Source organism: Bombus vancouverensis, chromosome 13 (genome assembly GCF_051014615.1).
Source record: "Bombus vancouverensis nearcticus chromosome 13, iyBomVanc1_principal, whole genome shotgun sequence".
NCBI lineage: Eukaryota > Metazoa > Arthropoda > Insecta > Hymenoptera > Apidae > Bombus > Bombus vancouverensis.
Window position 1 is genome coordinate 5,947,343 of NC_134923.1, and position 15,440 is coordinate 5,962,782.

Below are 15,440 nucleotides of genomic sequence, written 5' to 3' on the forward strand. Positions count from 1 at the left end.
GTGCGATGTAAAGATAGACTCGAAGTACGTAAATTAAAAGTAAGCTTAAATTGTCAGACGAAATGAAATTGTCTCTTAGTTGTTGTTGAATGAAAATTGATGAATTGTCCAAGCTATATATCTCATCACAATAAACCAGTTGCCAAAAGTGAGTCGAGTTTTATTTTTGCTTGAAATATATTTAACAAAAACTAACGATGCCAAAGTGTGTAACTACTGCTCTCGTCGCCAGCCTATTATTATCTATTAACATCGTAAACGAAACTCCTCGATTGTTTAAAAATTGAGAGCGTGCGAGGCATTGCTTTCGAACGAAGAAATAAGCCGGAGAGTCGGCCACGACAACACACGGCTAGCCTCGTACATTTTAATTTCTGCGACTTCCTCGCCGACTTCCTTCGCTGCAATATCGCGTTGCACAATACACAGCACGTGAATAAATGGATGTTCGAGTTTCTCCTGATCTAGATAACCGTTGCTGCTTTTTACTTTCATGCCTGACCAACGTACGATATATCAACGGATTAAATGGCCGGCCAAACCACGGGTTCGACGTTTACGCCATTGAACGCAGGCCTATGAATCACTCGAATGTCATTCATTCGAGGAAGAAAGTCGTAAGGGAAACATCGGGCGTTTTGAAGAAAGAAAAACTGCACCACGCGTGTCTCTCCACGGGAGAACGTATACGGCCGCGTCCATACAACAAATTGTATATCTTCTAAAAAGTAGTATTATTATTTAAACGAAGTATAGACAACGTGGATATTAATAAAATTCTTCGTTCGTAATATTATTGCAAAGTTCTTGGTTTCCGTATAGAAATTACAAACTGCGCGCTGAAATTCTGTAGCGTTTTATTTGAACAAAAATAGACGATTTCTGTAAGTGGCTATCTAGGTCGTATTTATAAACTAACAGATATTCGTAGGATTCGTAGGAATTTTTTCTTTCTTCGTTTCGATATACGCGTATCTATTTTACACGCTTCTCCGTGATTTTTCTGATGCCGTGCATCTGGTAGCGTGACGAGTATGCGTAACCTCGACCAATTACCGCCACCGTAATCCCCACTAATTAATCCGCGTGATTCACAAGGAAGTGCGTTCGGGTTTATCGTGCGTTTAGAAATAATGTGTTCCAATTAGAAGTTTCGTCCCTCGCGCAACCGTAACTCGATACCATAACGGGCGAGATTAACAGCTGAATACGTCAACTTGGAGTTATGGCTCTTCGAACGAGAATTTCAAATTAACACGCTGTTCGTTGCAACACTGTGCGTGTCTCTATCCAACTAGCATTTATTTCAGTAGCGAACAAATTCTATCAAAAATGCTTGAAAAATACAATTTGTCAGACACGTAAAATTGTATTGTAACGTCAATGATCGTACGTAATAGAAATACTGTGGAAACGATCGAAATATGAGATTTGAAATCATCGAAGAAAGAAGAAAGCAACATTTTTATCCTACTATCCACTTTAATTCGGCTTTAAACGTATCGATGAGGGAACGATACACCGTAAGAGAGAAAGATAGTATTGTCGTAGCACGAAACACCATCGAGTTCTATTGTTGCGTACCGTGCAGTGCATAATTAACGACCTTCGTGCCGATCGAGTTTTGCATTGCAAATACCACTTGGAAACGCTAAGCGCACACCCTGGCGTCTCTCTCGTCACATAAATAAACCAACACCGCGTGCATGCGCGCTAGTCGTGTTGCTACAATAAACACCGTGAAAAGTATCGCGATCGAGATGAATCGCCTTATGCTGTTTGTTACACCAGATCGTTATACATTTAGAAATCTGGAAGCACTTTCGATAGACGAACGAAGATAACGTTCGCAAAAAAAAAAAAGAAAAAAAAAAGAAATAAAATATCTCGAGTGCCCTATCTTCCTATCTTCGAGAGTGGTTGAACCGCTTCTCTTCTACGTTCTGGGACAAGTGTGTTTAAAATTCCGTAGAACGTTTCTACTAAATTTAGAAAATTTCGCAGAACCCGCGTTGGATGAAAGAAGTGTTTGTTTTACTTTCTAGTTGAATATTTTTTGAAATAATTCTGGGAATTGTACATTTCGTCGACTGTGTCAAGTTGAAAGAGTTAACTGAGATAAGACATTGGCTTGATCTTAACGTAGAACGATAAAAAATGTGAAAAAATCTCACCGATAAGGATGAATAAATAACTCGTTATTTTTTTATATTCTGTTCGATATGAAAATTGCCAAGTTTGCATTCGAATAGCGACCTGCATAATAGAACGATGAACTTATTGAGCGACCTAATGCCTGAACCGATGCAGGCTGTCGCCACGTGAGATCATAGAAAAGAACGGAAAGAGTGGGGACTCGTATGAAGCTGCAAATAAAAGCTGCTGCGTACAAAGAGAGAGGAGCAAAGGGAAGCTTTTCGAAATCTGTAGGAATCGTCGACGAGCGTAAAATCCAGCCGACGTGTATAAATCAGAGGCCGAGTTTTCCATAGTGACAGTCTTCAAAGCGGCCCAGAAAACGTATTTCTTTCCAAGCTCGTGTCCGTTCTCGCGGAACGAACGGCGTACGTTTCGCTTAGAAAAAAAAAAAAAAAAAAGAAAAGACTAGCAACAACGGTTTCAACGCAACCAAAGAAAAGAATTTATCGCTGCGTACACACACACCGTTTCTGGCATTGTTATCAACCGTACCAGATATACGTTATCGCGGTGCAAACAGAACGACAACGGTCGTTCTCTCTATTCCTCGTAAATTTCCCAAGGTCGCAGACCTCGTTCGTCCAACCAGCTCCCTTTCAACCCTTTCTATTGGGTCACTTTCGATCCAGTTGCATCTTTCTATCGTTAGAAAGTTTCTTAAATTTCGGCGAAAGGTAACCAAGTATTTTTAATCTGAGTCGAGTAACGAAGAAAGAAACGTTATCGATAAGCGTGACTAACCGTTTCCATTTTAGTGCAACGTGTCGATCGTAAAATGAAATTTAAGCTTTTTCGTCCGGAAACGAAAGCAAGATCGCAATCTGCATGGGCGAAAGGAAAGTAAGCGTGGCAATCTGTACTGACCTTCGAAACGATCGCCTGAAAGCGCAGGGGACCCCTTTTTAAATCCTAATTCGTAGATCCACGTAGCCTTGGCGCGTGTTTAAAATGGCAATCACGTCGAGCACTGATTCACAAACAACGGTATCGTATCCTCTGCCAGCAATGTATATCACACGCGAAAATACGGCTAAAGCGTTTACCTTTAGCCGAATAAGCCGATAAATACGGCAGAAAAATTGATCAAGAGACTCGTGTCGAGCCGCTGAATCGCTCGAGTTTCTCTTGGCGACTCTGACTCTGACGAATCGATCGACGAAACCGTCCCCAGCTTCGAGACACACACTCGTTCGCGCACGCTATATCTGAGAGGCGAAATGGAAAACACTTGGCCGATAGCGCCGTTATCGTGATTTATCTATACACGACGCGACTAAGAGAAAAAAAAGCAATTTATGGAGGAAGTTGAATCGAATGGTATTTACGCGTAACACGAGATCGTGACTCATAGATTCGACGAAGAACCGTCCGAGCGGGACGAAAGCCAGCAAAGGACTGGCAGGACATTTTCGTAAGACGGGAGGGCAGGTAGACCCCGCTGGGCCCCAACCTGAAATGATCCTCATTGGTTTATGCACCCATACGAGTCCGCAATGCGTCGCAGAGGATCTCAACTTCCTTTCTAACTTTCCTTTTATTCAAGAATTCAGACGGGGTCGTAAAACCGTTTCGTAGGTTCGTTACCTGTTACGAAGGTTTCCTCTCGCTATTAACCAGATTGAGGAATCCTAGGAACGTAATTCAACGAACAAAGGAACAGGAACCTAAGTAGACGTTTATTTTGTTTACTAAATATTAGTGTACAGTCCCCTGAGTTACCATATCCTTTATTGTGTAAATTTCTGCATTCTCAAATTACCTAAAATTACCTGGAATTACCTATATCTGCGATGTAATTACGATACTAATCCGAACCGATTGGAAATAAAACTTGTATAATGTTCGATAAAGAATATTCCTTGAAAAAGATAAAGTTTCGATTTGTTTAATATAGCTTCTAGGAGTTCGAAGCTCGTCATTATCTTCGTTGCGTAAGATTTCCTTAGTGAAATTCAACGTGGAACGAGGCGTACAAGATTCAACAGCTGTTGGAAAAGTTTCACGTCATCGAGCGCACACATTCCAACGAAATCAATAGTAGGTCTGCTGCGAGCCGACGACTTATACGGAATTACGGAACATCGAAACAGAGAGGCGGATAATCGAGTACGTTGATAGATGTCGTAAATATAGGTATATGGGTAATATTATGCATAATGCATACATACATGTATTACGAAAGAATGTTACTGGTTAAGAAACCAAGAGAAAGAGGAAATGAGAAACGCTGCAAAGCAGCCAAGCAGGAAAGTATACAGAGCGCTGGGCAGGTTTTGGGTGACTGTCAGGGCTGTAACACGCACAAAAGGCAGGTGCTGGAATGCATTGATTGCCTCTGCCCCCTCTCGGCATTCCGTTGCCCAGCTCGTATCTGTTCTGGGAACACACCCTTCTCTCCCAGGGAAACGCATGAGATCCTGAATCCCCGGGAGAACGTCATCTCCTGGCTGCTTTTAGATTATCCCTCTTTTCCCGACACGAGTCCACCCTCGTTCAATCACCACGCTCGTTTTGCCCTCCAGCTTCTTCTTTCTCTTCGTTTTGTTTCTGAATGTCTTCCTGTGTGTGCGTCTATATGTGTGCGTGTTCTGTAGGACCATACAGATAGATTAAATTTGAATCGCTTAAGATTATAGCGGTTATCCGAGTCCCGTTTAGCCCAAGTTCCCTATTATACGAGGTGCTTTGAACCTTACCATAACTTCGTCCTTTTTTCTTTCTCTTTCCCTTTTTCTTTTTCTTCTCTCGAAATTTTAACACGAACGATACGAAAGTGTAATTTGTGCGAAAACAGCTAAACTTTCAACCGATCGGATAACGAATTAAACCTAAATACGTATTACGTAGTGGACATTTTCATATTTAGGTAACGATTTTCAGTGAAATTTGATTACCTAACTTACGACTTAATCGTAAGAATTTACGAACGTTTCTTTGCTCCTTGCGAATTGGGAACAGCAGATGCTGTGTAATTTGAAAGTGTGGAAAACTTGAACGAATTTTAGTGTAACAGAGCAGGCTTCTCGGTTTTCGAAAATTTCTCGTTACCACGGTGCATCGAATACAAAGTTGGTTGAAAATTCCGCAAACGGAATTTCCAACAGTTGCCGAGCCGAGGCTGCGGTTTGCGAGCGAAATACCCGCTTTCGGCGAGACAGCGGGTCGATTCAGTGCGGTGGTAAATGCGCTAAATTGTTTGCACGAACAGTTTCGGAACGAACTTCCGTGGCTATTCGCATTTGATTCGGCCCAGAACTCGCTGCTCTCCGAACAGCGTTGCTATTCCGCTTGCAAATTCAATAATCAGGTCGATTCGTTAACTTTTCAATCCCATCGCGTCACGAACTCGCTCTTCATTCCTATCGCCACTACTTTTTAACCAAACTATAGACATACGCACTTATTCGTTATTCTTATCTTTCCAAGATAGCAAATCTTCATATTTTCTTATCCTTATCTGTGTTGCCAAGACAATGGCATTTCACAGAAATGTCCTTATACAATTTTGATTGTATACTTGCTTATTATGAGTATATATTATATATTTAACTACCTTCCCAAGTATATCACGCGCACAAAAATGTGCAAATTTTTTTTTTTTATTTAATTGTTTACACTCACAATTTGTCCGATTTGGACATTTGGTAGAATTTTTTGGCTGTTTGATTATCACGTGGCTGGCTACCCCCAGCGGGGTACCATCTTCGTGTTTGTTGGGTTATGTCCTGCGTCCAAATTTTGAATCATATTATCCAGGATTATTATTGTAAATCTCGTTTGTAAATCAACAGAAACATGTCTGTTTTTTTAAGCGTTGGAAGGTTCAACGGCGCGATACAAATTTTCCATCTCACTAAACGAATCTTATTCTCTGTTCCCACGAGTTGTTCATCGCTAAAAGGATTAATCGAAACGCTCACGCTCGACACGCAACTCTAGTTCCCTGAAAACAGTTCCTCGGGCAAGGATCGAGAAATTACGATAAACCAGGCTGGATTAAGCTCGGAGCTGTTTTGCCGTCGACTTGAAATTCCAAACTTCCCTCGCGCGTTATCCTACGGAGAACAATTCCGTGATTTCTTTCCCTTAGCACCGACAGTCTCAGCGTTAACAGCAAATTGACGAACACGAATCGCTTCCATTCCATTCGAACATCTTACTTGGAAATTCGCAGCGACTTCCGTGGAATGCCGGTGCAAACAAGTGGCTGCTAGGAGTTCTCAGAATTTCCGAGACGTCGCCCTTGGACGTTGCTTGCATAATCGAGCTCGACCGTTAAATATTTAACGTCGGTTCTTTAGCTAAACGCGCGATAAAAATATTTCTACCTTTCCGGTTGCGAGTCGCCCGCGCGGCAACAAGAAGGCGCGACAAGTGACGCATCGCGATGTCCTCGTTAGCACCGAGATTGTTTGACTTTCGGGGTCGCGAGAAACTTAACTTAAACTTCCGGGATTCCTAGTCTATGTATCGTTCGAGCTTTGCTCGATTCTATTCGCTATGAAAAGATTAAGGAAAAGAAACGAAGGTCTTGGGGTACATCGAGTCTCTTATTTCTTTTCTTCTTTTTTCTTTTCCTTTTTCTGTAAGATACCAAGGTTACGGAAAAGAAACGCGACGACCATTAAAATAAAAGTACTGTTTTAACGTTTAATTCGTTTGCTTTTAGTATTCGATATAAAGAAATCGTATTACTCTTACTGTTTCTAACGCGCGCTTTACAATTCGAGAATTTCAAGAGATATTTTTAGAGGTACAATCGCGAGAAATAAGCGAGTAGAACGACATAGTTTGATATTTTTCGATTCCACTCGACAAAGATTATATTATAAAAAAAAGAGTCTCGAATTCGGTATGCTTGGAAACGAAATTCAAGCCAAGAAGAGAGAAAAAGATAGAAGCAGAAGAAATAGCAGGGCGAAGCTGGTGGAGCAGATCGGTTGCTTAAAGACGCGCATAATATCGAAGATTTTTTGTCGAGCATCTGTTAGACACGCTGCTCCAACGTTGGAGAAGCCCGGAGGTCGTTAAAAACACGCGCAACGGAGAAAAACAAGCAGTAAAGGCTGACTAACCTTTTGTTGTGCCAGCCTGAGGGACTCTTCGAAGTGCTTGTGAACTGCCTGCTCGGTGGCCCTTTGCTTCTCCAGCCTCTCTCTTTCCATCTTGGCCTCCCTCTCGCGTTCACGCTTCTCCAGCCGGGCTTCCGCTTCTCGCCGTTCCCTGGAACGCACACAAAAGTTTCAAGGTTACACATCATTCGACCCAGAACATGTCTCGAACGCGCTTTCCAGGCTCGGCCAACTTCTTTCCTCGATTATTTTTATTCCATCGCTTCGATCGATCGACATTTTTTTTCAGAATTTCCACCGACACTGGAAACAAGTTTCGCAGAAGTTGGCATTCGAATTTACCGCAAACGAGAATAACAAACACGGGTCTGAAGCGTTTGAATTCCTCTGCGGTGTGTCACGACGAGGTACAAATTGTTGAATCGCGATAAATGCTAATTGGCTGACGGATCCTTGGCTTCGTCAATCGCGATTTACGATAGAAGAGAGCTCGTCACGAGAAGGACAGGGAGTCGGTAGATGATCGTGGTATTAAGAGCACTATGTTTAATAATTTATGCAAGTACAGGCAAACGATTTTCCGTTGATTTACATCCATACGCCGCTCGTGGATTTAATTTAGCTATGTAAACCCGATTACGGTTGCGAGCATTATTGTTAGACTGCGGATATTTCTATACTTAGTGGCAACTTGTACACCTATCGAAAAACATACAGAATTTATACACAGCAACATCGAAGGTAAGATACTAATGATATTAGACAGACTCTGTTTTGTATAGAAATCGAAATTTACATAAACGCTCGTAGTCTAATGGTTACAGACGATATAATCGCTACGTTCTACGGTTGCTTGCATTTTTTCTTAGAAAGTAACTTTGAATGAAATAATGGCAAGCGCCGCTACTATTCTACCAAAGTTTCTCATTGTCTTCTCGAAACTTCCGTGTCACGAGGCACTCGTAAATAAGGCAAACGTTAGGTTGGAACATGGACTGGCACGTGTTTGTAAAATGCAGCGGTAAACATCTGCGTAAGACGCGAGCCTATGAATCATACATGTGACCCGCAATACCCAAAGGTTAGTTGTTCGGTCAACGATGAAACTGATTTTCCCCTGACTTTACTTCACTTCGCCAACACCGCATATCGATAAGTAAAAGCTAGGTATGTGTACACGCAGAGGATTTTTCAAAACGCGCTCGTTTACGCGTGTTCGTGCATGCAATCGGTTCGTTTCAATATTAAAATAGTCGCGATAATAATGCCGACGGTGGCTGGCGTGTGTATCGTGACTTTTTAACAGGCTTAGTCAGATAAGCATTCATTAATGCTTGCGCAAGTTATTTATATAGTTACGTGCGCAACGCGCGTGTTTATCTCGGTCCTCGGTCGGCGGACCTTCCAATAATGCGCGCGTTGGATCCGCGCGATAAATGCCTATTCGCTTGTTCTACCTTGCTATTTTTCACGCACTACAGTCTACACAGCAAAATATACTATTTCCTCGTGACGGATATATAGAGGCCTCCCCTCTTCCTCCGTGAGACCTCTTTCCTCTTCGTAGTCGTGGGATCTATCGTTATCGTTGTTTCGAACGGAGGAGGTTGTTATCTTTTATCGAGCTTCTGTTTGCTTCGCGACTATACTCCGACGAAACCCACTCTCCGCGCCCTTTGCACCGACTTGTACCGAGCGCAGGCTATTCCATCTTTCGCGCATTCATAAATCAACCAGGGCGTTGCAGTTTCGTATTATACGATGAGAAACGAGCGTTCCTTCTCTTCTAATATGAATGAACCTTTTCATGGTTTAATTTTCTTTACGACCTGCACTTCTTTTCATTCCTATTTGCCGGTTGTTAACACCTACAATAGTTCGAATCATCGACAGCTATTATTTTACGATTTTACAATTTGCAATTTCTAGTATTTACTTTGAAACCTTTCTGTCATATTACCAAATGTATGTCATTATTCTTCGAACGATTCGTTTAGGACAGTTATCGGTACAACGAGAATATTAGTCGAGCGTTTCTCATGTAGTCGGAATGAGCATTGTAAAATGAATCGGCACTCGGAAAATCAAACGTAAAATGAGGAAAAGCGTAGTCAGTGTAGAGTACAAGTATCTACTCGTGGAAAGGCCCAGCTGAACAGGAAACCGTGCAAAGGCGGTCGAGTCGTGGCACGACAATAGTGTGCTGAGAGTACACACTACGCACTGGTATTATTAATGCGCAAACAACGTACGCAGAATACGCGGGAAATAAATGCATCGAGCCTATCTGCGAGGAAAAGAGAAACGGGTGGACACGCGTTTTCCACGAGATACACGACGCAAACGAAACTCAACTGACCCGTACTGGTTCTGAGAACTAGCGCGGTTTATTATTACGCTTAGACGCACCGGAACCAGTTTCTGCGTCCGATTGATTTGCAAAAAGCGGCTAACTTATTCAACCGGTGCCGCATAAATCGACCTGGTGCTGCATAAATCGACCGGTGCTCTTCGTCTTAATCGCCGATTATCACCGACTCGACGTCCGTGTTATTTATAATATAACGTCGTTTCATATTTATCACAGATACCTCGATACTGGTTACGTCTTTATCTCGAGCCGTTTATTTTTTTTTCCTCAGAAATAAACATCGTTAAATATGTAAAGTAAAACGTGCGAAAAACATTCAACCAGAAGGTTGCGATATTTCAGATCGGATTACCTCGAGCTAACGTTTCCACTCGTTTTTTTTTCCCTCACGAGCAAAGATTAGAACACTACAGTCTGTATTTCCTTTTCGCATTTTCTATGGAAATTAAAATATCATCTTGGACAGAACGTACTATCTCGTAGATTGGAGGCAATAAAAGGAAGAAAATAGGCCGAACGAAGGAACAGGTTCTCGAGCGAACAGTTATACATAAATGAAGAGCAAGAAGTTTCCTCGAAGCGGTGGTCGATGTTGCGTAGGTGACGCGGATTAGGTCCAGCTTTTTAGAATCGAACCGCAGATTCGCTTGTTTGGCAAACTTTTCATTTTATGGGCAAACTTTCGTGCGGCATTGTGGACGGTAGTTTGAAACACGAACCGCTGGCCATAAAATAAAGGGAACACTTTTAACAGCGGAACTGCGTCATGTTGATTTAAACATTGCTTCCTGATGTTTAATAACATCGTCGAGAACGTATTTCCTTTACAACCGGTCGTTGAAAGATCGCGACAAAACTTTCTGCAAATTTTCATACGAGTTCAGAAACCAAACTTCCTTTATTATCCACTTTTGTCCAATTACTAGGATCGCTTCTGCTGCTCTGATTCCCAGATTCTGCAAATTCTTACACCTTGATATTCTCCATAACCGCACGAGTGTTCGCAGTCTGTATTCATATCTGCCGGAAATTTACGAAACATCCGAAGAATAAAAAATCGCAATTCTCAAAGAAAATCCCAACTACGTCTACCAGCTGGGTGAAATCGTTGATACGAAAAAAGAAAACGAAAAAAAGGTTAATCGGCGGAGGTGCGGAGATGGTGGAAGGTCGGCAAGACAGGAATTCCTTCTCCTTCGGCTCTTTCTTTTTTCCTTTTTCTTTTATCCTTTTTTCGATGTTGCTCAGAAATCGAGCAGAGTATCGGAGAGGCAAAGAGGCGAAGAGCAGCGCCGGTCGATAAACTAGTCCGGTATGGGAACAGGACAGGTTCGAGCTGCGAGCAACCTTTGAAAAATCCGGTCGCCGGAGACCAGCCTGACCAGAAGACCGGCTTTGCCGAGCAATACACGGCAAATATCACCAAAAAAGGTCTTACGCATCCTTGCCTCGCGGCCTCTTTTGTTTTGCTCGTCGAGCCCTCTCCTCGCGTGAACCGCTTCGCTCCTTTTGCTCGCGCGACCATCGCCGATGGATTTTCTTTTCGTAAAAACGTATGTGCCAAGGGAAAATAATCGTCTACGATTTGTCGGTAAGGTAGAAAATTAAACGTAGCAGATATATAGAGGATATGGTAGAAAAAGTGGTAAAAGAATGAGGATCAAGCTGGCGAAAGTTATGGTACGATATAATACTGGCTTTAAAACACCCATAAAGCAAGTTACACGAAGATTGTAGTTCACTTCACGATCGCTTTAGTTTGTAATAGCTGCAACGTAACGCGACCCATGCCGCGAACGATTATTACGGAACACTTAAAACCATTTCGGTATGTTCGACGATCGAGAACGATTGCAAGGTTTGCGATTTCCCCGCAAACGTTTCCTTCTCACGTTCACGAGCGTTTTTCTGAAAACGCCAACTCGTAATTCGATGGAACAGATTTGCAACTTAAACTACACAGTTTACAACCATACAACGACTACACAGTTTACTTGCACAACGTGAAATCCATTGTTAATCCACGTGGCAAACGCGTAACGAATTATCAAGATAACGATGGAATACGAGACGTTACCTGTCACTACGATTAACGTTGTTAATTCGGCGATAATTCCCGAGGAATTGTAAAATCCGTCGCCCACGAATTCACGTTTCTTCGATATTCTTGCCTGTGTATATAGTTGTGTGTTGACCTTCGCACTTTCTCTTTCCTTGGTCGAACAGGCGATTTATTTTCGTGCGATATTTACTAAACACGATACGCGACAGAGCGGACGAGACGATCATTCGAATGCGGCTCGGAAAACAGACTAAGAGACGAATTTCCTGGACAGGCCATTGATCGGTCGACGTTCTTGTTTACAAATCGTGACCCGGGTATACGGTACCAAAGATTAGTTTGTCTTAGGCGCTTGATGTCGAAACACACCTATACACTTTCGAACAAATTCCGCTGCTACGGACCATCGGATTTTCGCTTCTCGCCATCTTATAATGTTTACAAATAATTTTTACACCACGATCGTTTCGGTATCAGAAAGCTTTACGTACATGTGTCGTTGATACGAATTATTATGAAACTTTGCTCACGATTTCGCAATATTTACCTCGACTCGGTGTCATAAACACGTGACCTGTTACGCGGGCTTGTTTTCTGCAGCAGAAAATTCTATGCCGGTAGAATTAAAATATCGCATCGTAGCGACAAAAATATCTCTGTTGCTTGGTTGGGATCAACGTAGACGAGATACATACGTGTAACAGGGTTGCATTTTCTACGCTTGTATCGCGATGGGAATATGATATTTCACTCTTATTCGAGCAGAAGCGATTCGATTATGCTGGACGCTTGAATTTTACGGCTCATGAATTTTGTAGGATGTGCTGAATACCGCTTTCTTCATGCGCTTCGCTCGACCTTAGCCAGCAGCCGCCTGACATTCTGAAGGCGCACGCCAGACGATGAAGACCAAGATGGCTCGCAGACACCTGTCCGTCTACGTTTTTCCTCTCTCTTTCCCTTTCCACCCTTTTCTTTCCTTTATCACGCGGCCTGCACCGCGAGAAAGCAGCCAGCGTTCTCTCCGACCCGACACCAGACTAGCTGAAACCTATTTTTGCTTTCGTTTCGTGCGACTCGGTGCCGCTCCGCGCGCCGCTTCGCTTCGCTCGACGTTCTGACAAAGCGCGGCACGAAACGCCGCTGGAATTTTGCTTTTCCTCGGCGATGGACATGTCCGCGAGTAACAGCTTGAAATTCGCTGACCTTTTTACCCGGACGTCGACACACCTTACGGAAACGAGACTGTGCCATCTTACGGCAATAGAAATTCACGCTCGAACGTAAAGTCATTGAGACTAAATACGAAGAGACTGTACGAGTTTAATGTCATCGTTTTTTTCTGTTTGCTTTTCGAATTTACCTTGGAATTCACCGTTTACTTGTCTCAGATTAGTCAGATGAAAATAATTTCATTTCGTAAGAATCGAATATCGATCTTGGATCGAAAAAGAGCACAGGCTCCGTCGTTGTGCTCGATGCCTCATTAGCCTTATAACGCGAGATTAGCGAGGAATAAATGGTCGAACTGCGAGGAAATGTTTGTCAAATGACGTGTTCCAACGTCTCGGTAACTTAATTGGACTAGAGAGCAGACTTGGCAAAGGTCACTGGATTACTACCCGTACACGTTGCATTTTATCTTCTGCCTATCCAAGCGGATGATGCTTTCAATTAGGTGTCTTCTCACGTGTCGGGAATGCCGACTACGGCTCGCATTTAGAACGCGTAATTTCGTAATCGAACGTCCAGCAAATAGCAAATGTGAGATAGACAACCGTGAAGACGAGCCGACATAAAAGATTCATAATACAGCTTTATCGGTTCTCGTTGATCGACTTCCAATAATAGAATATCCGACGCGGTCCCTTTTACCGAGAATATTTCAGCGAGAAGAGCGAACCGCCTATAACACAGAGTCGTAAATATGAAATAAATTTAGAGTGGCAGGCGCAGGTATAAAAAGGAAATTTCTGATTCTTCCACTTCTTTTTGTGCCACGGCGATCTGTTTAACGTCAAATCGGTTAACTCCGCGGAACAAGAAATGGAGAAACTCGACGAAATTACGTAAGATAAGCATCATCGATCGCAACCGCTTTGACAGTAAAATATCAAAAATTTCAGAAACTCGAATTTAATCACTTTGAACGGCTCGTACGACGAATTAACGTTTGCATTCCTACGCTTTCTGCGCCCATCCTGTGATTACCATGATTTCTACGTGACGTAATTTCACCGCAGACAGAACACGCCAACGGATAAAAGTCGAGTTGTTCGAGGAAGGGAATGGGACGCGGCAGGGGGAGAAAAAAAAAGAGGTAGAAAGAGAGACGAAACGAGTTTTCGTGGCGCACACGTGCTGGTTCGAAGCTCGTCTCTCATGGACGATCGCACACCTTTGCGCCAACCAATGCATCATCCGGGCAGGTTAGCTTGCCTACACGGACACGTATATACGAGCTTCGATGTAACGGGTACACCTACCGGGTGAGACTCGAGCTTTCATCCTCTCATCGAATCGCACCATTCAAAATTTTCTTCCTCTCTTTCGAGATGATTCGATAGAAGCTTGAACGAGCAAGTTCGCCAGCCTTTTCTGCTGGCCATTTCGTGAAAATGTTTTTGAAAATTTTGTAAAATAGATATCCGTTTCGTCAGCGAGGTTCAACGTTGCATCAATCGGTTGGTTCTGCGCGTACCTCTCGCGTGCTGCGTAAAGTCCCATTAATCATTAGCGATACACTGCCAAGTTAATTATTTACGTAGCACGTGCTTCTTTTTTATTTCCGGCATATTTGAATATTTTTTGTTGTATAATCAGTCAGTTTGCTACATGATGTATTTAAAACGATAGATAACACGTGGATAATTAGTTACTTACTGCCCTCTGCTTACTACGAGGAAATAAATATAAACCAATGTATGATCGTTATTTTTTTCTTAACCTTGCACCTTGAAATCTGTGAATTACGTGATCGAGCTTGTCGGTTTCAATTATACTAATTAAGAGTCAGCAGGAAATCGTAGATCCAGAAATTGAAAGACCACGAGACTGCACGGACGACTGGTACTACAAATTTTTATGCAGATTCATATTTTTTTTAATCTGAACAGGAATTTTTCTTTTTTTTTTTTTTAGGATACTAAAAGTTATTACTTGCACTCTGCATAGTTTACGTTTGCATAAATGCATAAAAATCCGAAATCTATCGAGCTACGAACAAAGAAATCGATTCTTGCCTCTCATCGGGTTTTCGTTTCAGCGAAACCAAAATATAGGAGTAGAAAGTCGAGAGAGAAATAATAGAAAGAGCAGGGTGGCTCGCGATTTTCATTTGAACGAAAGTGTGATTTGCGCGCGGTGCATCTTCGTGGAAAACGTTTTTGTTCGAACGTGGCCGCGACAGGCTGAAACGAACGAAACTGAATTTACGAGACGTTGGAAGTTGGCGAAGATCGGCCGGTTCTATAGAAAAGATAGAGCGTGGCAGGAGTAAATGTCAGTAACCTTGCAAAAGGCAGGCCACCGGCTGCCACGTTTACTCGGAAGCCATTAATACGTCGAAAGGCAATGGGAAACGGCGCGACCGCCATCGTCGTTAATAACACGAATCAGATTTAGTTTCTACGTTCGAAGCGGGGAAAACGCGTGACTATGGCTGGCCTGAGTCGGCGTTTTATTGCGGCGCCGTAATTGAGACCTGTCACGTTAACGTTACGCGGGATTAACCTGT

The 15,440-nt window shown here is 42.7% G+C and overlaps 1 protein-coding gene across 4 annotated transcripts in view; it reads right to left on the reverse strand.

Moving 5' to 3' along the window:
- Kdm3 (Lysine demethylase 3) overlaps positions 1 to 15,440 on the reverse strand; it is a 233,893-nt gene that overhangs the window by 21,373 nt on the left and 197,080 nt on the right. For all 4 annotated transcript variants that reach the window (XM_033342522.2, XM_033342493.2, XM_033342515.2 and 1 more), the window contains exon 9: positions 7,275 to 7,422. In XM_033342522.2, coding sequence (XP_033198413.2) covers positions 7,275 to 7,422 — 148 coding nt within the window. The remainder of the gene's footprint in view (positions 1 to 7,274; positions 7,423 to 15,440) is intronic.